At 54.1% G+C, this 23163-nt stretch overlaps 1 protein-coding gene and 1 long non-coding RNA gene across 4 annotated transcripts; one reads left to right on the forward strand and one right to left on the reverse strand.

Moving 5' to 3' along the window:
* Positions 1-1838: 1838 nt before the first annotated feature.
* On the reverse strand, positions 1839-8232 carry LOC123822998. The gene is made up of 4 exons (XR_006786459.1): positions 8149-8232; positions 6848-7077; positions 6628-6717; positions 1839-1945 (listed from the first exon to the last, which is right to left on the reverse strand). It is a non-coding gene; the product is annotated as an uncharacterized LOC123822998 (long non-coding RNA).
* CBLC (Cbl proto-oncogene C) lies at positions 8143-22000 on the forward strand. Of its 3 annotated transcripts, XM_045845198.1 has the most exons (12): positions 8143-8561; positions 9520-9666; positions 9874-10030; positions 10254-10375; positions 12422-12559; positions 15200-15287; positions 15920-16051; positions 17586-17747; positions 18059-18139; positions 21076-21191; positions 21316-21388; positions 21489-22000. In XM_045845198.1, the coding sequence occupies exons 1-11, from the start codon at positions 8209-8211 to the stop codon at positions 21323-21325; spliced, it is 1506 nt and encodes a 501-aa protein (XP_045701154.1). In that variant the 5' UTR covers positions 8143-8208; the 3' UTR covers positions 21326-21388; positions 21489-22000. The 3 variants fall into 3 exon arrangements, with proteins under 3 accessions (XP_045701154.1, XP_045701155.1, XP_045701156.1); XM_045845199.1 differs by lacking the exon at positions 21076-21191; XM_045845200.1 differs by lacking the exon at positions 12422-12559.
* The last annotated feature ends 1163 nt before the right edge of the window (positions 22001-23163 follow it).

The raw sequence follows: 23163 nt of genomic DNA on the forward strand, positions 1-23163 counted from the left end.
AGGGAGAGAAACATCAATGTATGCCTCTCATGTGCCCCCCACTGGGGACCTGGCCCTCAACCCAGGCATGCTCTCTGACTGGGAATCGAACCAGCAACCCTTTGGTTCACAGGCCAGCACTCAGTCCACTGAGCTACACCAGCCAGGGCTCCTCTTATGTCTCTTATCTTATAGAGACATTCGTCATTGGATTTAGGGCTCATCTAAGTAATTAAGGATGCTCCCATCTCAAGGTCCTTATCTTAATTACACCTGCAAAGACCCTTTTTCCAAATAAGGTCACATTCACAGGTTCTGGGGACATATCTTTGTGGGGGCCACCATTCGATCCACTACGCAAGGTGACTTTTGGGCGCTGCAAGCAGCTGCGTGACAGAACTTCCCACGTGGCAATCCCACCACCTGTGCTACGACTCACTGTCCCTCCCAGCAGCGCCCGGTCTTCCACGCTGCGGCTGCCCTGCACATAGCAGCCAGCACGCTGCCTGGCGTGAGAAGTGACAGTAGAATGAGTGAGCATCGATCACTCCGCACTGTGTTATATATGGGGTCTGCGGTTCTTTGTGGCTGTGTCCAGTCAATATTTTTTAATCCTCACCCAAGGAAATATGTTTAATGATTTTTAGAGAGGGGCAGCGGGGCGGGGGGGTGGGGGAGAGAAATATGGATTGGTTGACTCCTGTACGCATCCTGACTGGGGATGGAACCCACAACCTAGGTATGTGCCTGTACCAGGAACTAAACCCACAACTTTTCAGTGTACGGGACAATACTTTGATCAACTGAGCCACCTGACCAGGGCACACCGTGTGACCAATCCGAGGATATGAACAGAAAGGCAAATACTAGCCTTTCTGTTCCCACTGACGTCATCAGCCACTGACCCACACGATGACGCCCATACTCCGGGTGAGAAAACTGAAGCTCAGAGAGAGCAAGTCTCCTGTCCGAGCCCAAGTCTGCTGCCTCCAGAGCCCACATTACCAGTCACAGGGGCCTCCTGCCTCTCAGGAAGGTTGTGTGTGGTTGCGTCTGTCATTTTCAATGTGCACGTGCACCAGTGTGAGGATGTGCACCTGCGTGTGTGTGCAACCACAAAGGGCATAAATAACGGCCAGGCGTGTCACCCAGGGCACAAACCCTGGAGTCAGAGCTGAGTTCGAGTCCTGCCCTTCTGCTTCCTAGCTGTGTGGCCGTGGTCAGGCGCTGTCACAGCCCTGATCCTCAGTCTCCTCATCTAAAAAACCGAGGGCGGCCCTGGCTGGTGTGGCTCAGTGGACTGAGCACCAGCCTGTGAAGCAGAGGGTTGCTGGTTCAACTCCCAGTCAGGGCATGTGCCTGGGTTGCAGGCCAGGTTCCCCAGTGCAGGTCGCATGAGAGCCAACCACACATTGATGTTTCTCTCCCTCGCTTTCTCTCTTCTTTTCCTTCTGTCTATAAATAAACAGAATCTTAAACAACAAAACAACTGAGGGCACAGTAATAGCATTTACCTTGTAGTGTTGTCGTGAGGATTCAACTTGAATAATACATGTGCAGCGCTTCTAACAGGGTACAGTGCTGAGAAAGAACTCGATATGTGGGCATTGCTGTTCTTATTATCGAGGACACCGAGGGGCGGGGGAGTAGAGATGATAGGACTGTTCTTTGTCCTGATTGAAAAACGGGATAATGAGGGCCTAGCCTGGATGTGTGTGGGTTAGCTAGACTTTGTACCCTGCTGTCAAAACAAAACCCCAACAATATTGTGGCTTCAGTGAGATGGAAAGTTTGCTCTTCTCTCATGCAAAGGCCTAGTTAATACCCAAGCCTAAAATAGTAGCTTGAGAATGTCAAAGGCTCAGGCTCCTTCCACCTTGTAGCTCTTCTACCTTCAACTCACATTTCCTCCATGTTATCCAAAACAGCTGCGTCAGCTCCCATCATCACATCCACAGTCCAGCCACTGGGAAGAAGAAAAAAAAAGAAAGTCACTTGTATGCCTTGGTAAGGCTACAACCCAGGGACCATATACATCACATTCTATTGGCTAGAACTCAGTTATGTGTCTAGATCTATCATTAGGGAGACTGAGAAATGTAGTTTTATCTGGGCAACATGTAACCAGATAAAATTCTGAGGTTCTGTTACACAAGGAGGAGGAGAGACTAGTTTTTGAGGGTCAACAGTGTATCTCTCACACCAGGGTTCTGCTACCAAAGGGCTATGTGACTTATTGCCCTGAGCCTCAGCTTCCTTGTGTGTAAAATGGAAAAAACAGTCACCTCTCTGTGTTGACAGGTAGATGAGAATGTAATGAGACTGCAGGTATGGAGGGCCGAGCACGAGGCCAGGCCTTTATCAGCCTGGAATATGTGTGTCGGGGGTCTCCTTGTACCTGTGCTCCCGGCTGCATCGTGTGTGAGAAACTAGCCCCCAGGGTTCAAGAGCTGAACCAGCACTGACCTTGGTAAGTTACTTCTCTAAAAGAAAGAATCTGGCTTCTCCACACACGGAAATCCCCTCTCAGCCTGCTGACCCTGGGACGGGGCGTCTGTCCTTCCACACCCAGCCCCCTCCCCCCAGAGAGAGGCAGGCTCCAAGGAGAGGGGGAGGAGGTTCATACCTACAGTCTCCAGCCCCCCGGCCCTAGCAGAACTAAGCTCCCCTCCCTTCACCAATGCCACCAAGGCAGTTCTCCTCTGTGACAGTCCTAGCTTTCTAAAGCCAGAAGTCATACTCTCAATGCATTTCTCCAGGGGCCCCAACCCTTGTGGCAAAGTTTCAGTTGTCATCAGCACCCTGGGTAAACCCAGACACTCAGCCAGAGAGTGTCTCTTCCAGGTGCATGAATGAAATCTAGCAAATCACGAATGTTGGTATATTCAAAAAAAAAAAAAAGAGAAAAAGAAAAGAACCGGTGTTAAGAGCGTGAGAACTAAACAGAGCACATCTGCCAGTGAGGTGTGTTGGCAGACCTCATGGTAAACCACACCTCCATCTTCATGGAAGGGAAATGGTCTGGGAAGGGAAAGAAACTCACCTGGTGAGGCTGTGAGTCTGGGACCCTGTTTTCATCTTACCCAAGTGACGGGCTTCATCACCAACAATGGGATGACCAACATCATCCCCCTCCTGGTCGGATACACTGAGAAGGGCCCTGCCTCAGTGCTACAATATTCCCGCCACTAGAATCTAACCACAAGGAAATATCAGACAAACCCAAATCAAGGGGGATGGCTTACGAAGGAAGCTGGCCTGTAACGTTTAAAAATGTCAGCCTCATCGAACACAAAGGGAGGCCGAGCACTCGTACCAGACACAAGAACTACATGCACACGTGATCTCAGGGTGGCTCCTGGACTGGAAAAAAAATGTTTTGCTAAAAAGGATTGTCTAGGGACAGCTGGCAATTTGGCCAGATTTGACTGCATTGTCTGGCCAGCGTTGTATCATGGCTCCCTGTCCTGCTTCTGAAAACTGCACTGTGATGGTGTAAGGGAATGTCCATAAACATGGAAACACACGCCAAAGCGCTCAGTGGCAAAGGGGCACAATGTCTGAAACTTATTTCAGATGGTGGGGGGGTGGGGGGGGCAGGGAAGAAAGAAAGAACTGGTGATAAAGCATGTTGGCAAATTGTTAACAATTAGTGAACCCCGGTGAAGGGTGTACACAAGGCTTTGTCTTATTCTTGCAACTTTTCTGTAAGTTTAAAATGATTCCAAACAAGAAAAAAATGCTTGCAAATTAAAAGTCACGGTTTTCAGGCTCTGTGTTTTTGTGCTTGCATCTGTGGTCAATTTGGGGTGTTGGGAGGGTGAATTTGCTGCTGCAGACTCTATCTTGGGGTGTGACCAGAACCTTAGGGTGTGGTTAAGGTCTGGGGTTATATCCAAGGACTTGGAGGTGTGGCCAGAGTCTCAGAGGCGTGGTTAGAATGAGGGACAGGCCCTATCCTGGGGTGTGGCCAGAACCTGGAGCAAGGCCTGAGAAACTCGGTTCCCAAGGGAGGAGGTAAGTCTGTACTTAGAGCGCCCTCTTGCGGCTACTCTGGGGTCTTGCCCACACTTTTTTAAAACAGTTTTTTTGAGACAATGCATATACCCCGCAATTTAACTATTTAAAGTGCACAATTCAATAGTTTTAGTAAGATCACAGAGTTGTGTTTGATCATCACCAAATTCAGTTTTAAACCATTTCTTAACCCCAGCCCCATTCAGCCTTAGGCAACCCCTAATATACTTTCTGTATCCATTTGGACATTTTACATAAACTAAATCATACAGCCCTGGTAGATAGCTCAGTCAGTTAGAGTGTTGTCCTCATATGTCAAGATTGTGGGTTCGCTCCCCAGCCAGGACACATGCAAAAATCAACCAATGAATGCATAAATAAGTGGAACAACAAATCGATGTCTCTTTTTTCCCCTCTCTCTAAAGTCAATACATTTTTAAAAAATCATTGTTTCTCTCTCTCTCCTCCTTCCTCTCTCTCTAAAATCAATAAATAGCCCTGGCTGGTGTGGCTCAGTGGATGGAGCACTGGCCTGCGAACCAAGAGGTTGCCTGTTCAATTCACAGTAAGGACACAGGCCTGGCTTGCGGGCCAGGTCCCCGGCTGGGGGCCGGCATGTGAGAGGCAAATGTTTCACACTCACACAACAATGTTTCTCTTCCTCTCTGTCTCCTTCCCTGCCCCTCTCTCTAAAAATAAATAATAAATTCTTACAAAAGATAAAATCAATAAATAAGCATTTAAAAATTAAATAAAGAAATTGAATCATACAACATGCAGCCATTTGTGATGGGCTTCTTTCAGTTAGCATAATGTTTTCGAGGTTCGTTCACATTGTAGAATGCTATCAGTATTCATCCCTTTAATGGATGAATAACACTTCATTGCATGGGTATACTGCTTGCCCATTTAGCAGGTGATGAACATTTAAGTGTTTTCACAAATCTCTCTTTGGATATATGCTTTCTATTCTCTAGGATACACACACATAGGCGTGAGTTAGCTGGGTCATATAATAACTCTATGTTTAACCGCTTGAGCAACTGCCAGGCTATTTTCCAAAGCAGCTGCCCCATTTTGCATGCCCACTAGCAGTGTGTTAGGGTTTTAGCTCCTCCACAGCCTTTCCAGTGCTTGTTATTGCCTGTCGTTTTTATTGTCGCCATCCTTGTGGTTGTGAAGTGGAATCTCATTGTGGTTTGGATTTGCATTTCCCTGATGATGATGCTGAGTATCTTTTCCTATCACCCACCTCTCTCTTTTTAAACATTTTATGTATTTATTTTTAGAGAGAGGGGAAGGGAGGGAGAAAGGGAAAGAAACATCAATGTGTGATTGCCTCTTGTGCACCCCCTACTGGGGACCTGGCCTGCAACCCAGGCATGTGCTCTAGGCATGTGCCCTGACTGGGAATCAAACCAGAGACTCTGGTTCACAGACCAGCACTCAATCCACTGAGCCACACCAGCCAGGGCCTATCATCCACTTCTTTTGTACCCACTATGCAACCATATAAACTCAACCATTTTGCCATATTTGATCCATATTTTTACAATTAAAGCATTGATGATGTTGTTGAAATCCCAGTATATCCTTCTCAGAGTCCATCCTTCTCCTTCTCTATATCCTGCATTTGATGTTCAGCATTACCACACACATTTCCATACAATTAGCACATACATAAGCATCCCCAAATAATACAGAGCATTGGTGTTGCAGGTTTTCAAACTTGGTATAAATGAGGGTGCTGTGTTAATTCTTCTGCACTTGCTTTTTTTTTTTAATCCTCACTTGAGGATTTTTTTTTATCCTCACGCGAGGACGTTATATTTTTTTCCCCATCGCTTTGAGAGGGGAAGGGAGAAGAGAGAAACATTAATGCAAGAGAAGCATCAGTTGGTTGCTTTCCATACGCTCCCGAACTGGGGATGGAGCCCGCAACCTAGGTATGTGCCCTAACCGGGAATCGAACCTGCAACCTTTCAGTTACAAGACAACACTCTAACCAACTGAGCCACCTGGCCAGGGCTACACTTGGTTTTTTCAATTCATTGTATCAGTTTCCTAGGGTTGCTGAAACAAAGGACCACAAACCGAGTGACTTAAACAACAGAAATTTGTGCTCTCACGATCCTGGAGACTAGGAACCCAAAATCAGGTGTGGGCAAAGCTAGGCTCCCTCTGAAGGCTCTAGGGCACAACCCTTCCTTGCCCCTTTGTAGCTTCTGGAGTTTGCCCACAATCCTCAGCATTCTTTGACTTATAAATGCATCACTCCAGTCTCTGCCTTCATCATCACATGGCTTTCTCCCTGTGTGTGACCTGTGTCTGTGTCCAAATTTACAGTCATGTTGGATTCAGGGCCCTCCCTAATTCAGTATGACCTCATCTGAACTTGGTTACACTTGCGAAAAACTCTTTTCTAAAAATGATCACATTCACGGGTTCAGGGGATAGAGATGGGGGTGGGGCGGGGCACTACTCAACCACTACACTCATCATTATGTGTTTATGATTCACTCTATCGGTACGTGTGTCCAGTCCATTCATTCCGAGCGCTGCGTGGGAGTCCTTGGTGAGAGTATGCCGGAACTTTCTCATCCCTCCTCCTGGTGATGGACACCTCCCTACCTTGTTTCCGGTTTTCTCCGTTTCCCAGAAGGCTGCAACTAACATCCTGGAATGTGTCTCTTGGCGTGTTTTGAGTCAATGTTTTCCAACCTGCCCAACAAGATCCATTAGTGGGTTTTGAAATCAATTTAGTGGGCTGCAAGCATTTTTTCCTTTAATAAAATGGCATTAAACAGAAGAAGACACTAGAGCACATGTACATGGACGGGATAAGTATTACCCTGAGAAGCCATGCCAGGTGTACAACGTCCCGCTTTTCGCAAAAGTGTTGGCAAACTACAGCTCTGAAGGACGCAGAGGGCCATGGCCTCCCCCAACCCTGTCAAAGGTCTGATGAATCCCATCGAATTGCTCTCCAATATAATTGTCCATTTACACTTCCGTCAGCTCTTCATCAATACTTGACACAGTCAAAAGTTTGAATTTTCTCCAGGCCAGTGGGTTTTCATCCTATTTGCGGGAGGAGGAAACAGGCCAACTCAGAGAGGATAGCCATGCAAGGCGCTAAGAGGCCCTCCCCGCGCCCCTCTCCCCGTCCCCCGTCCTGGTACAAAGACCTGGGCTCCGCCTAGTCTGAGGTGCAACGTGCAAGATTCCACAAGTAAATGACTCTCGGGTTCTAAGAGATGGGGGTGGGGTCTAAGGAGGGAAATGAGGTGCGGTGGGAGGCTCAGCACCTCACTTCCCTAAACTATTATTTTCGGATTAGAAAGTCTCTAGGTAGGTGTACATATACCTGCGATCACAGCCGGTCCTGCGCGCCCAGGGGCGCGGCCTGGTGCTGTGGGGAGGAGGGACGGCCGGGCCCACAGCGCCCCCGGTGGCCGCCCGGCGCTCAGCAGGGGCTGGGCACCTGCCACCCGGAGCGCAGGTTCTTAAGAAAACCACGCCCCTCCAGCCTGATTTCCTGCTGGTTCCTGGAGATCCAGGGATTAAGTCGCCAAATTCTTGCTCCCTCAGACATCCTCCACCCAAACCCTGCTCCTAAGGGACTCAGGGGTCTGGTCGCGCTGTGTCTTCCTTCTCCGACACAAAGGGATCGCACCATCTCCCTGACCTTTCCTCCTAGAAAGTTCAGCTCTCTGACCTTTAATCCCATCCCACGACCAGAGATCCAAACCTTCACCTGGACTCAGGAGTGCTGCGCCCAGGTCCCACCTCCCTGCAGGGTCCGCAGAGGACCAGCCCTACCCCCGCCCTCAGCAGAAGTCCTAGGTCTCCCCCACCCCCGCCCCGCCCCGCCATTCCTCCATTCAACCAGCCCTCAGCCCCTCCCCATCGAGGCCCGGGCATCTTACTTGCAACTCCCTCCCACCCAGGAATCACCTCCAATCTCCACCCACCCAAGCCTCCCCATCCGGCTGTCCTTTAAGGACCAGACTTTCGAACCCGATCTCTAGGGAACCCAGGAGCCAGGGCCACAGACCCCGCCCCCTTTGGAGACCCAGGCACTTGCCTCCTCATGCCCAGTTCTCCAGGGCCCGCCCTCACCTCTGGCACCGAGTCCCGCCCCGACCTTACCTGAGCCGGGCCGCGCCTTTCACCGCCGCACCCGTCCCTCGTCAGGCACCCGAGGGGCCCATGGCTGCGGCGGCGGTCGCACGCGGGTGGCAGAGTGGAGAGCCCCGCGCGCTCGGCCGGGCGGTGAGGCTGCTGCAGCGCCTGCAGGAGCAATGCGGGGACCCCCGGCTCGCCTCGAGTCCACCCTCGCTAAGGGACCTGCTGCCCAGCGCCGCGAAGCTACTTCGAGAGGTGGCCCACGCCCGGCGGGAAGCCGGTGGAAGCGGCCACGAGGGTCCCGGGGGTGCCGGGGACTTTCTCATCGTCTACCTCGCCAACCTGGAGGCCAAGAGCAGGCAGGTTGCGGCACTCCTGCCACCCCGGGGCCAAAAGAGTGCCAACGACGAGCTCTTCCGGGAGGGCTCCATACTCAGGTGAGTGGAAACCCTTGGCCCCCAGAATAAAGGTGGGGTCATCAGGAAGGCCTAGGTCAGACTCCCATCCTTATCCCTCAGACCCAGGAGTCCAGGCCCCCAGCCCCTCCTCCCTCGGACCCGGGAGTCCTCGCCCCCAGCCCCTCCTCCCTCGGACCCAGGAGTCCAGGCACAGAACTAGGTTTTGGATTCAATTCCAGGGCACCTGATGTTTGTTTCTCTTTCACATCGATGCTTCCCTCTCTCTCTCTGTCTAAAATCAATAAACATATCCTCAGGTGAGGATTTTTTAAAGAATGAATTTCTTTAAAAGAAGAACTAATAATAATTAATATGCACTGAGCGGCGACTGTGTGCTGGGTGTGCTGGGCATTTTGTGTGCCTGTAAGAATCCTCACCACTCCCACCACTGTGGGGCAGGAGCTGTACTCATGCCCATTTCACAGTTGGGGAAACTGAGGCTTGGGGGAATAAAGGAACCTACCTAAAAGCACACAGCGAAGCGTAAGGGCTACCTTCTGCTGCCACCCACGTCCTGATCACACCTCAGGGAGGCAGCCAGCCGGCAGGAGAAAGCACGGCCTCCAGCAGCGCTGCCCCAACCCAGAGGAGGGCTCTGAGCCTGACAGGCACGCAGACCACCCTAAATGCTCTGGGCACCAGCGGTCCCCATGACCAACTAGGCAAGGCTTCTCCTGCATCACCGCAAGCTTCAGGCAGAGACTGGGCCTGCGCGCTGGGGGAGAGGATATTGCGCTGCATCTCCTTTCCTTCACAGACGAAGAAACTGAGGCTCTGACACGGGAGGCGTCAGGGCTGCAGCAGGCAGTGTGGAAATCGGCTTCCCCCTGCACCGCTGCATCAGAGAGCCTGGGGCCTGTGGGTGTTCGCTGCAGAGGGTGGGGGTGTCAGTGGGAGCCCCGGTGTCCAGCCAGGTGCTCAGAGCCCATCCTCACAGGCGACAGCTGGCCAAGCTGGCCCTTATCTTCAGCCACATGTATGCGGAGCTGAGGGCGCTCTTCCCCGGGGGAAAGTACTGTGGGCACACATACCAGCTCACCAAGACTGAAGCCCACACCTTCTGGAGGGAGCACTGTGGAGCCCGGTGAGTGAGTGCCTGCTCCTGGCGCCCCTGGAACCTTATCCTGCCCCTGCCCAGGGACCCAGGAGTCCTGGTCCACAGCCTCTCAGCCCCCTCCTCCCTCAGACCCAGGAGTTCCAGCCCCCAGATGCCTCCTTGCTAGATAGAGGTCCTCCATCCTAGGCCTCCCAGAGGCCTGATCTGCACCTCCCCACCCCTCTGTCCACCCAGGTGTGTGCTGCCCTGGGCTGAGTTTGAGTCCCTCCTGCGCACCTGCCACCCCATGGAATCAGGCCCCACGACCTTCGCCTTGCGCTCCACCATCGACCTCACCTTCAGTGGCCATGTGTCCATCTTCGAATTTGACATCTTCACCAGGCTCTTCCAGGTCAGGGGAGGTCAAGGCTGGGAGTTCAGACTTGGTTCCTGTGGGAGGAGGGGCTGGGGACCTGACTCCTGGGTCCTGGGGAATTAGGGTCTGGAGTCTTCTGTGTAAGAGAGAGATTCCTGAGGCCCACTGAGGTGTGAGCTGGGTTCTTGGATCCCCAGAAGCACCAGGAAGGGGCGCTGCTCCGCCAGCCCATTCATGACCCAGGCATCACCCTTTCCAGCCCTGGCCAACACTCCTCAAGAACTGGCAGTTTCTGGCAGTCAACCACCCAGGCTACATGGCCTTCCTCACGTACGACGAGGTCCAGGCGCGTCTGCAGGCCTGCAGAGACAAGCCAGGCAGGTACGCTGCAGCCTGGGGCTTGTGGGTGTTCGCTGCTGAGGGTGGGGGTGTCAGTGGGAGCCCCAGGCAGGCCCCAGGAAGAGGAGGCTCCTGAGGGTTCCCGGCTCTCAGTTCTGGGCTTGGGGTGGTGGAAACCCAGACATACTTCAGAGACAGCAAGAACTGAAGGGCTACTGTACCTGGAGTCCCAGAGAGTGGAGAACCCAGAGGTAGGACAGAGAGTGCCCCTGCTGCCCCACCTCTTCTCCTGAGACGTCCTAGACCTTGTTCAAGATTTTATGTATTTATTTTTAGAGAGAGGGGAAGGGAAGGAGAGAGAGAGGGAGAGAAACATCAATGTGTGGTTGTCTCTCATGCACCCCCTACTGGGAACCTGGCCGCTAACCCAGGCCTGTGCCCTGACTGGGAATCAAACCTTCAACCCTTTGGTTCTCAGGCCTCCATTGAGGCACACCAGCCAAGGCTAAATATTTGTATAAACATGCTGTTCCTTCATGGCTTGTTTGTTTGTTTGTTTGCTTAATTCTCACCTGAGGATATGCTTATTGATTTTTAGAGAGAGAAGAGGGAGAGAAAGAGAGAGAGAGAGAGAGAGAGAGAGGGAAACATCAATGTGAGAGATAAACATCCATCAGTTGCCTCTTGTACACACCCCAACCGGGGATCCAACCCAAAACCCAAGCATGTGCCCTGACTGGGGACTGAACCCACAACCTTTTGGTGTACGGGGACAACGCTCCAACCAACTGAGCCACCCAGCCAGGGTTATTAAATATTTTTAGTAGGAATTCCCTCACCTGCTGGAGGAGGAGACTGGGAACCAGACACCTGAAATTATTTCCAGCCAGGAGCTTGGAGCCATTGGGTCCCCCCAGAGGGTTAAGAATTGAGGGGCTGAGCCCTGGCTGGTGTGGCTCAGTGAGTTGAGTGCTGGCCTGAGACGGTTGGATTCCCAGTCAGGGCACATGCCTGGGTTGCAGGCCAGGTCCCCAGTTGGGGGCATGAGAGAGGCAACCACACACTGATGTTTCTCTCTCTCTCTTTCTCCCTCCCTTCCCCTTTCTCTAAAAATAAATAAATAAAATATTTTAAACAATTATAAAAAAAACTGAGGGGCTGAGCTCCCTGAAACACCAAGAGGTCAGATTCGTGAGTCTTTGCAAGGCTAGGGGGCAGACCCCCCAGGGCAGCAAGCGTATTAGCATCCTTCCGGTTACACTGCAAACTGGTTTAAAGGGAAAGAAAAAAAAAGGGATGAACTAATTTCCATAAGTGAAAAGACCAGGTGTCTTTGCAGGCTTCAGGCAGAGCTACATCCAGGTGCTCACGTGTTGACAGTCAAGAATCGGATCCTGTTTATCCCATCTCTGCTTTTGTCTCTGTTAGCTTTGTTTGCAGATATGATCTCCCTTCGTGGATTCTAGAATCCCCAGATGTATATACCCTGCCAGCTTAGCAACCTCTGTAGGAATGGGGTACCTCAGTGGAACTCCCAGCAAAAGTCCCAGGGCTGCCCTGGCCGGTGTGGCTTAGTTGGTTTGGTGTCACTCCACAAACTGAAAGGTCGTGGGTTTGATTCCCAGCCAGCCAGGGCACTTGCCTGGGTTGCGGGTTCAGTCCTCAGTCAGGGAGAACACCAGAGGCAACCGATCGATGTTTCTCTTGCATCAAAGTTTCTTTCCCCCTCTTTCTCCTTCCCCTCCCCTCTCTCTGGAATAAAAGAAAAAAAAATTTAATTGAAAAACAAAAAAAGTCCCAGGGCTGACTCCCATTACTATGCTCAGGGGTCCTGAAATGCACCGACTGGCCAGTCCAGAATCAACCTGGTCTAACCCTGGTGAAGGGGGAAGGGAGGCCAAGCAGCCGATCCCCCATATGACAGGCAGAGAGGAATATAGCACCTCATTGTCTAAAAAGTGGGGAGCTGCGTTATAAGGGGGTGGGGACTTGGGCACCTGGATCCCCAACAGTGTGAGGGACTGGGAGGTCCCAGAAAAGACAGTGGTGACCACTCTCTCCCGCCATCCTACCTGCCTCTTCCCGCAGCTACATCTTCCGCCCCAGCTGCACTCGCCTGGGCCAGTGGGCCATCGGATACGTAACCTCAGATGGCAGCATCGTGCAGACCATCCCTCAAAACAAACCCTTGTTCCAGGCGCTCCTGGAAGGAGAAAAGAGAGGCTTGTGAGTCCTCCTAGCGGTGCGGCGGGGGTCCTGGGGCTGCACCTCCCAGGGCAGGCGTCACAAACTTGCAATACTACAGTGTTCCAGCAGGTGGCAGACGAGGGTCTTGAGGAACAGGTGCCTTTTCTACTTCCCACAAAGCTGCTATACAGACCAACTGGCAGCTCCACGGAGGAGGGCGAGGGGAGTTGAGCACAACACCCACGTGGCTCCATTTCTTGAAATGACCCTCAGAGCTTTCACTTCTATATTAACCGTATCCCATTTTGTAATCCAGACTGTTAGAACAGAAAGAGAACAGGGCAGACAGCTGGACCAGTGGTTTTCCTTCTGTGACTTGGCTGCTCAGGGCCTCACTTTCAGCAGCCACCTTGGGCAGAAGGGGAGGGAGGAAAAAGCAGGTGAGGTTCCCAAGTCCCATGCTGGCCCTTCAGTCAGAGCCTTCTTAGCAGTCACATCTACCTGATACAATGAGGCACGTAGGTATGCAGTCGGTTCTCGGGATTCACGGTAGTTCTGTTCTACAGTCACTGAGGTGGCGAATACTGAGCCATTTCTGCGACACTGGTCACATTCTGTCCGCCAGTCACTACACAATAACCTTTATGTGTGCTTCTGTGTAAAGACACCTTATGCAGCCCTGCGTGGCTCAGTCGCTTAGATCGGTGTCCGGTAATTAAAACAAAGGTTGTGGGTTCGATTCCCGGTCAGGGCACATGCCTGGGTCTCAGGTTCCATCCCCGGTCCGGGCGCGTGACATCCTGTCTGAGCGCCTGCGGGACACAACCGACCGATGCTTCTCTCTCTCATCGATGTTTCCCTCTTTCCCTTCCTCTCGCTCTAAAAAGCAATGAAAATATATCCCCAGGTGAGGATAAAAAATCAAATGAAGACACCTTATATATAATATGTACTGTTGATTCCTTTAACACTGAGCGCACAGCCAACTATAAACTGTGCCCTCGGGCACTTCAAACAGTGACATCACACCATAAAAAAGCTCGGAAACGTGAGAATCGTGACACCGGCGAGCAGAAAGGGCCCTGGTTTACAGTGTGAGGGCTGGGACAAGGGGGCCGCTGCTGCCTCACTCGGCCTCACCTGGGAGCAGGCCCCTGGGCCACTCAAATTTTTTGCCACTGTGTGCATGCTCATGAACGACCACAAAAGTGCCACAGGTATTGATTTGAGGGTTACACATCTAGTGTGTAGGTAAATTTCAAATATGGAATCCATGAATAATAAAAATCTATTGTGTGTATATATGCATACATATATATACACATATATTATATCACCATATTTTTTAAAAGATTTTACCCATTTTGGACAGAGGGAAAGGGAGGGAGAGAGGGAGAGAAACATCAATGTGTGGTTGCCTCTTGCACGCCCCCCTACTGAGGACCTGGCCCGCAACCCAGGCATGTGCCCTGACTGGGAATCGAACCTGCAACCCTTTGTTTCATAGGCCTGCCCACAGGCAACCCTTTGGCTCAATCCACTGAGCCATACCAGCCAGGGATTATTATATCACCATATTTGGCAAACGAGGAACCTGAGGCACAGAGACACAGCCACTTGCCCAGGTCACACAGCCACTCAGCTGATGAGCTGGGATTTGAAGCCAGACAGCAGGCTCAAAATGTGGGCCCTTAACTCACTCTAATGCTTTGTACCCTAGGTCAGACCTCACTGGAGAGAACGCTGCAGAGTTAAAATAAGTGTGAACACCCTCAATCTGGTGCGAGCCCCTGCTACACACACACACACGCACGCACACACACGAGATCACGGCCACCATTTCACTGATGGGAACACCAAAGCCCCAAGACAGGGGAAGGGGCACCAGCTCTTTCTGCCCCGCACCGAGGTAGCTTTCCGGGGCTGCACTGTTCACAGCAGTGCCCTCTTGTCGGGCGTTTATGCACAGAGGAGGGGTGCCGAACGTTTCGTGAGCACTGTTCTATTTAATTCATACCACCCATCTTTGCCCTAACGCATTTACATCCATTTCACAGAAGGAAAAACCGAGGCCAGAAAGGGAGAGTTGCCCAGCGCAGGTCCCACAGTGTGTGTGTGGGAGAGCTGCCCTGGGGTCCAGCCTCAGGGCTGCTCCCTGGTCTGTGTCCCTCCGGGCCTCACTGTGCAGCCTTGGGCAGTCGCCTCTCCCACACTGGGCCCCAGCCCCCAGCTAGGAAACGAGAAGTGGCTTAGGTGTCTAGCAGGGTCCTTGTAGCCCTGCTGGTCTGAGACTCCAGGGATTGGTCACTCGGGAATCTGTGACTCTGAGATGCTGTTGTGCTCAGGCCTGAAGACTCCAGACCAGGTGGCATTCCGGAAGGATGCGGCCTGGATGGCCTGGGTTTGATCTGTTTCCTGGTCCTCGTCCCCGGAGCTTGAGTCACCGAGGTTATCACTGCCCATCATGGGGGTATGAGGTGACACGGCCCTGCCCTGGAGAGGCAGGTACAAGGAGAGAGGGAGAAAAATACCTCAGGCCAGCAGGAGATGTGAGGCTCCTGCTCACTGAGGAGCTCTGGGCCCTGTAGCAGTGGTCTGTTGGGGGGGGCGGGTGTCTTTGTGATGCCGGGGGCGGGCCCGCTGGAGGAACCCTCACTAGCCGTCTCTTCCCTCCCCTAGCTACCTCTACCCAGACGGGAAGAACCACAACCCGGACCTGACTGAACTCTGCCACCAGGAACCCCATCAGTACATCCAAGTGTCAGAGGTGAAGCCCAGGCCCGTGCCCCCTCTCCCCCACCCTGGGGTCAGGAACCTCTCCCACGGAGTCAGGCCCTGGAATCCCAGAGGCCTTGGGGTTTTGTGCTGGTGTGATGGCCACGTCACCTAAGGTACATCATCCCTGGGCCTCTCGGAGCCTCTCTGTTCCTTAGGTGGAAAGCACAGCTCCTCCTGATGCCTCCCCAGGGGTTTTCCTGGGGATGAGAGCAGGAAATGACACTTCTGAGATCACCAGAACAGCTAATGCACTAGCGCACTCCCAGCCCCCGAGCCTCAGTCTTCCCAGTCACCTTGAGGGTGGAAGAGAAACGACAGACAAGTCATTTTCTTTTAAGTGCAGGCACATCACACAGTGTTTGGAACACGGAAATTTTATTCTGCGTACATGTGAACAGCAAATGTAACAGGGCGTCCTGTGTGTTTCGTTGCTAACTCTAGCCGCCCTGCTAGCAGCCCACCCCAGGGAGCACATCTCGTAACCTGGGGTACATGCAAGAGGCCTGGAGCTTGGGGGACGGGTGGGGGCCCGCCGAAGTTTGGGACTCTCCCCCTGCAGCCCCGCTGGTATCCCGGGGCCGATGCCGCCACCCTTGCCTCCTCCTCTCCCCTCGCCCCCAGGAGCAGCTGCAGCTGTACTGGGCCATGGACTCCACCTTCGAGCTCTGTAAGATCTGCGCCGAGGGCAACAAGGACGTGAAGATCAAGCCGTGCGGGCACCTGCTGTGCAGCCGCTGCCTGGCCACCTGGCAGGTGGGTCCTCCGCTCCACGGGGAAAAGCCCCTGAAGGACCTCCCCTTTGCCGCGTGGATCACGTGGGGAAACGGGCCCAGGGAGAACAGAGGCTTGCTCGGGGTCGCTCAGCAGTGAGGGCCAGGAGCCCGCCCGTCCCTGTCTGTGCGACTGTCCCCATCTCACCCTGTGTCCGTCACCCCTGCTTCTCCTTCCCCACCTATGGGATTCATGGGTAGAGCTCCTTCCTTTCCTGGCTGGGCCATCTGGGGCTGGTGACTTCACCTCTCTGAGCCTTAACCTCTGTTTCTGGAGAACGGAGCCACAGGGAGGGTCCCAATCCTGAAGCCCGCAGGCCCGGCCCCTGGGGAAGGGGGCTGTGGCCTCTGTGCAGTGCAGGTGCAAGAGGCAAGTGCTCTGATTGGAACTAAACGCCTGGCATTCAGCTTCCGATCGCTGAGTCATGCATTTCAAAGACATCCATGCCCAATAAGCAAATAACCAGATGTATGACGCAATTACTGGCCAGCTGAGCAGATGAGGAACCAGGCCGCCCCCACCCAGAAAGTTCCCCTTTAGAAAGCCCTGGGTAATCTTCTTAGGTGACCCATGCATTTCCCTTTCTACACCCTAATTCCCACTCCCATTCTGTAAATTCAGTAAAAGGGAACCCATGACACCCTAAGCTGCCCATTCTGCCTCTAATGATGGCAGAGTCGCCACCGGCCAGTGTGACTTGGTGGGTTGGAGTGTCATCTGGTGAACTGAAAGGTCTCGGGCCCTGGATCCCTGGCTCCTGGGACACACCAGAGGCAACCTATCAGTGCCTCTGTCTCTCTCTGTCTCTCTCTGTCTATCTGTCTCTGCCCCCTCCTGCCCTTCCCCTCTCTCTCAAATCAATAAGCGTGTGCTTGGGTAGGAGAAAAGAATAAAAAGAAAAAAATGAATAAATGAATGAATGAATAACTGAATCTTGTTTTAAAAAAGGCAGAGCCCCCCAGGTCCATGTACCACCCCCCATCCCACCCCCCCACCTCACCCCCACCCCCGGCCACCGCCTCTCTCTACTTGCGACCTCCCTGTGGCCTTCGGGCCCGCTGGGCACCCTCCCGGACCTGAGTAATAAATCTTGTTCTTCCGAGCTCCCTGATGGTTTCTGCTGACATGCATACTGCAACCGTAATAAGAACCACCAGGACCAGTCCAGCTGCAGCGCCGGCCCAGGTGTTGGTGGGGGGATGTGGGGTTGCTGCCTAGGCGAACACCTCCGGCTTCCTCCCCCCATAGCAGCACTGTCACTGGCTGGGGTCCACACCCTGGTGCCACCGAGTTCCCCATTTGTGTGTGCCCCTAGCCTCAGGGTCTGGTCCCCTTCCCCCTTCTAGGCCTGCATCTCTCTCCTCATCTCCCTCTCTCTCTCCTCCTCTCCCCCTCTCCGTTGGCCTCCCTCTGTCTGTCCTCCCCACATCACTCTGCTGCAGAGGAAGGCCCGAGGGGTCCCAGGGGGTGTTAAAAAGAACTGGGAGACCCTGACGCTCCCCTCCCCCACCCCCAGCACTCAGACAGCCAGACCTGCCCCTTCTGCCGCAGCGAGATCCAGGGCCAAGAGGCCGTGAGTATCCATCAGTTCCAAGGGAGGCCAGTGGAAGCCAGAGCCGCTGCTGAGGGCCCAGGGAAGAGCCATGACTGGGCAAATGAAGAGGAAGAGATGGGGCAGGTAGGCAGAGCCAGCTCGGAGCTGGAACTAAAATTCCTGGGTCTGAGGGAGGAGGGGTGGGGCCTGGCTCTTGGGTCAGGGGGAGGAGGGGGCTGGTGATGGGATTTGGGGGCTCTCAGGGCCTGGACTTTTGCTTCCCTGAGGGGCCGGGGCATGGCTGTCTCTAGTCTGACCCTGCTGAGGGCTGGGACTCTGTTTCACTCTCCTTCATTCCTCCAGTGGCTGCAACGGTGCCTGGACGCCGGGACGCCAGCGTGGGTAAGAAGAAAATGGCAGCTCACAGCTCTCTTCCCACCCTCTGTCTCCTCCAGGTGACCCCCTCAGCTCCCCCACTGCCCCCTCACCTGGATCTGTCCCCTGGGCATCCCAGAAGTAAAGGCCAGCTGACGGTGGTGAGTCTGGCGCTGGTCTGAGGTGGGCAGCTCGGGGCTCGTTCCACAGCAGGGGTCCTGGTCCAGCTGGGTGCTCAGGGGTGCGGGGCCAGCCACTCCTTCTCTGCACTCACGGACAGGGTGCTGTGTCATCGGGCACCCACACTTCTCAGTCCTCTTCTCTTGTGCTCTTCCTTACTCGTGCCCCATCGCTCGCTGGCTTGCTGGCTCTCCTCCCAGCAGTGCAGACCTGTCCTGCCCCAGGGCCTTTGCACAAGCTGTCCCCACTGCCTGGAGTTCCTGTATCCAGGCTCATTGTCTCAGCCTCCCTCACGGAGATCTTCTGTGACCCCCTTACTGAAAATAGCACCCCTGTCCTTCCAAGCCCCTGCCAGCTGCGTTTTCATAGCTCTTCTCACCAGCTGGCAGAGAGAACAGTCTCTGTTCTCCTTCAGCCGCTTGTCACCCTCCTGAAGTTAGGACCTGGCCCTATTCTCATTATATCACCAATATCTAGAAGAGCACCTCACACGTAGTAGGTGCTCAATGAATAGATGTTGAATGAGTAAGTCCAGCTGCGTCTTCTCCACAGCCCTACGAAGTCCAGAATGTTCCTCCTCATTTTTCAGAGGCAAGTCACCAGACAGGTGACTGCGGCCACCCCATCCTACCCAGCCTAGAAAAGGGTACGCCAGGGTTAGGAGCCTTAAAATCCTCGGCTTATTTTCTAGGGGAGCCCCAGCCTTGCCTTCTCCCCGAACCTCTCACCTCCCACCCCAGGATTTTCTGAGACCCTGGCACACAGGGGAGGGGCAAGTCTCTGTTAGCATCGCAGACTGAGTACCCGAAAGGCTCAATCAATACAGGCCGCCTTCAAACAAACACCTCAGGAAGTCCGGGAACGCTATTCGAACACAGCAAACAAGAGAGCCGGCAGGAAGAGGGGGGAGGGGAGGGCACGCTGACACCAGCCAGGGAAGCTAAAAACAGATCCCAACCTGCAGCCAAAAGCAAATGGAAACATTAGGAGGCACTCAGCCGGCTCCCTGAGGACAAGAGGGGGACACAGCCAGAGCGGCAGGCCCAGGGGCACTGCGGGCCACACGACTGCCCCTTTGCCGAGGCTGTGCCCTCCGCCTGGCGTGCCCCCTGCTCGTCGCCCCAAACCCTGCCTGAGTCCCAGTCCAGGCAACTCCTGTTCCTTCATCCTTCAGAGCACTGAGGTCAGGTGGCCTGGTGATTTCCCAGCAAAGTGACAGTCATAATGAGAATAGTTAATGTGCGTATCACTTTCCCTAGAGGACGGCTGGCACTGCTTTGTTAGAAAAAAAAAAACACGTTTTTTTTTTAAGTATAGTGGACATACAATATTGTGTTTGTTTCAGCTGTCCAACGCAGTGATTGGACACGTACGCAGCTTACGACGTGGTGACCACACAAAGTCTAGTAACCACCTGTCACCATGCAAAGTTGTCACAATATTACTGACTGTGCTCCCTGAGCTGGGCCTGCCACTACTTTTTCATACATTTGTTTCATTGTCATGATGACCCAGTGAGGTGGGTACTGTTGTGACCCCTCTTACACAGAGGGGGACACTGGGGCTCAGTGGTGATCAGGTGATAGGACTGAAACCGGGGTCCCTGGCTCCAGATTCTAGAGCCCATCCTCCCTCCGCTCCTTCTGTGGGCCTCGATTGCTTTGTCTGGGAAATGGGTGTGATGCCCGTTCCCGCCGTGCGGGGCTGCTGCGGGCACCGGGTGAGTGGGGCTGGGTTAATGGCCTGTGTCGCTGTGGTCTTGCTCTGCATGAGAAGCAGCTCCGGAGCAGAGCTGTTCTCCGCCTGAGAAACCCACCTCTAGGGGGCGCCACCATCACCCCGCAGAACCCGGGCACCTGGCTGACCCCTGGGCACCTCTCCCATCCTCAGTGTCTGCACGTGCAAAATGACGACAAGGCTGGCATGGGCCGCATGAGTTTTAGTGGAGTCAGCAAGATTGGGCATCTGAAACCCGAGTCAGACCGCCGCCCCGACCCGAACTCTCAGAAGCTCCCCAGGGCTCCAAGAATTAAAACCAACATCTTCTCCACTGCCCTACCCTTGAGACCTGAGGCTCTGACCCTCCCCATCTCCCCAGTGACCTTAGACACCACCCCCCAATTCCTTCCCAGCAACAACTGGCCCCTCGCTGTGCTGACAGACCAGCAAGCCCACCACCCAGGCCTCTCCCCACACCCTTCTGGCACTCGGGCTCCTGCTCACTGGCCCCTCTTCCACGAGGTCTCCCCAGCCACCCTCATGTCCGCTGCCCCGCCCCCCACCGTCTCCCCCTGCCTGTTTCAGCTCTCCGAAGAACTCCTAACCCTTGGGGATATTTCCTTGTTCACGCACTGATTACTCGGTAGACCGTCAGCTCCGTGAGGAGACAGTCTGTCTGGTTCATGGCTAAAATTTCATTCTTATTTATTTTTAGAGAGAAGGGGAGGGAAGGAGAAAAAGAGGGAGAGAAACATAAGTGTAGTTGCTTCTCATGTGCCCCCTACTGGGGGCCCAACCTGGCCCACAGCCCAGGCATGTGCCCTGACTGGGAATCAAACTGGTGACCCTTTGGTTCGAAGGCTGGCACTCAATCCACTGAGGAGCACCAGCCAGGGCCATGGTTACCTCTTTAGAGCCCAGAACAGTGCCTGACACACTGCGGATGCTAAGAAAATATTTTGGGGGTGAATGAATGAGATGGAGGCATGGATGGATGGTTGGTTGGATGGGTAGGTGTGTGGATGGACAAATTAAGACTTCTTCCTACTCGAGCCAGAGGTGCTGGGGAGGAAGAAGCACACGCTGGGAGCAAGACCCTGGCGTACCGCCCACCACCATCGTGTCGCCCCTGCCCTGGCTGGGGCATGAGGCACAGCTGCAGCTCAGCTGTAAAATTTCTTAATCTCCTCTCCTCCAGGCGCCTCCAGCCGTGCCCAGACTCCGGGCCCCTCTTATTTTGCCAAAAATTAGGACTGTGGCCTTGGTGCCGTGGGAAGCCACCTCCCGCCCGCAGGCCAGGGAGGGAGCCACAGAGTGAGTGGACAGGGCAGCTGGGGTCTGGGGCCCCTGGGTCTGAGGGAACAGGGCGTGGGGGAGGACCAGGAACACTAGTCCTAGGAGATCGACAGCTCCTCTCCCCAAATTCTCCCCATTGCAGAAACTCCTAAAGGGAAGGTCACCCCCCCAGCTGCCCTGGGGGGGTCCATGATCGCCGCCGGCCTGGAGGCCAGGTGAGTCCCCCGCCCTGCCTGGGCTCTCTCCCTTGCTCCTGCCCACCCCACCCCACCTGAATGTGATATTATTTAAACCACCTCTCTTTCCACCTCCCAGGGCACCAGGATGCGCTGCTGAAAGGAGCCCCAGGGGCTGGAAGGAGTTTGGGAAGCAGAAATAAACTGCCCCGCCTCCTGGGTGTGGAGAGAGAATGCAGCAACCACTAGGGGGCAGCTTGGCACCAGGAACTTGGGGGCCCTGAGCCCCTCCTGATTCGCCCAGGGTTCTGAGATCAGAGAGCCAGGAAGGGGGGCCCAGCTCCTCTGGATCTGGGAGTCCAGGCCCCCAGCCCCTCCTCCCTCAGACCCCAGAGTCCAGAGTGCCAAGTTCTCAGAGAAGCAGGCAGCCAACACCCTTTGCCCATCATAGCAAAAAAATAATAATAATAATCCCTGCACCGAGACCCAGACATCAAAGTTCTAAGTCCCCCCAGTCAAAAAGACCCCACACTTCCTTAAGAGTCATGTCCACAGTCTTGCCACATCTGTTCCCATCTCTCTCTCTCTCTCTCTTCTTCCCTGGGATCCTTTTCCAAGAGTAAAAGTGACCTCTGGTCCAAATCAAGCTGAGAAAGTGTCTGTCACCTCATCACTGAGGGGAGCCTCCCTCAGCTTAAGTTTAAAACTGTCCACATCCCTTGAGCCCCTACCCTGTGTCCGGCCCCCAGCTGGACCATGCTGAGCATGAGGCCCACAGTCCAGTGGAAGAGACAGACCTGTCCCCGATGGTGACGATCCAGAGTGGGCAGGGCTGGGACAGGGGAGCCCAGAGCGGGCAGCTGACCCAGCCTGGGAGGTCAGGACTGGCTTCCAGGAGGAGGAGACATCTAAGCCGAGACTGAAAACATTCCAGTGCAAGTGGAGCTGGAAGCGTGCATCACAGGCTTAGTTGCAAGCAACAGGAGCCGCCTCTGGGGCAGAAAGGAAATTGAGCGAGAGGACTTGGGCTCACTCACCGAATCCAGATCACTCACCGAATCCGGGAGAGAAGCAGGACTGGAAAGCGAGCAGCAACCCTGGCAGCTGGCCTCCAGCCATCGCCCAGCCACAAACCGGTCTGATGAGGATGCAGCAGTGACCACTGGACACTGGTCACCTTCCTCTGCTGCCCCAGAAGCAGGTGGTGCCTGCTAGCCGTGGCCCAGAGCGAATCAGGCCGAGTCATCGGCGCACAGTGGCCATCATGACCATCTCTCAGGGCTGCTGTGGGCCAGGATTTGGTGGGGAGCCCGTTCGGGTGAGTCTGGCAGAGGGTGCAGTCAAGTGGCACTTGGGCTGGGGCAGCCAGGGGCTGGAGGGGTGTGCCCCCACAGTCTCAGACCTGTCCATGGGCGCTCATGCGTGTTAGTCAGGCTCCTCCACAGCGTGGCTGCCTCTAGGTGACAGACCGCTTGTGTGGTGGCTGAAGGTCGAGGCTGCCACTCCAGTGACCCAGGCAGAAGCTGCACAGCTTTTTACCTTCTCTTGGGAGTCCCGTGGTGTCATTTCTGGCACATTCTATCGGTTACGTACGTGTGAGTCACAAAACTGCTCAGATTGCAGAGGAGGGGACGCCATAGACCCTACTTGTGTGTGTGTGTGTGTGTGTGTGTGTGTGTGTGTGTGTGTGTTGGCCGTTGTCATTTTTTATTTGACAGTGTAAAGGAAAAGAAGTTGGTGCCCCTGACCAAACAGTCAAGTACTACTGCATGTTTTAAACTTCCAGCGCACCGGCGCTGATCTTGAAAAACTCT

This window comes from Phyllostomus hastatus, unplaced genomic scaffold, assembly GCF_019186645.2.
Source record: "Phyllostomus hastatus isolate PE091 unplaced genomic scaffold, TTU_PhHast_1.1 phas_contig_468, whole genome shotgun sequence".
NCBI lineage: Eukaryota > Metazoa > Chordata > Mammalia > Chiroptera > Phyllostomidae > Phyllostomus > Phyllostomus hastatus.

Coding starts and splice junctions, on each gene's coding strand:
- CBLC (XM_045845198.1), top strand. CDS start 8,209: ATGGCTGCGGCGGCGGTCGCACGCGGGTGGCAGAGTGGAGAGCCCCGC. Junction 8,562..9,519: donor CGGGAGGGCTCCATACTCAG/GTGAGTGGAAAC, acceptor CCATCCTCACAG/GCGACAGCTGGCCAAGCTGG. Junction 10,376..12,421: donor TGCAGAGACAAGCCAGGCAG/GTACGCTGCAGC, acceptor CTCTTCCCGCAG/CTACATCTTCCGCCCCAGCT.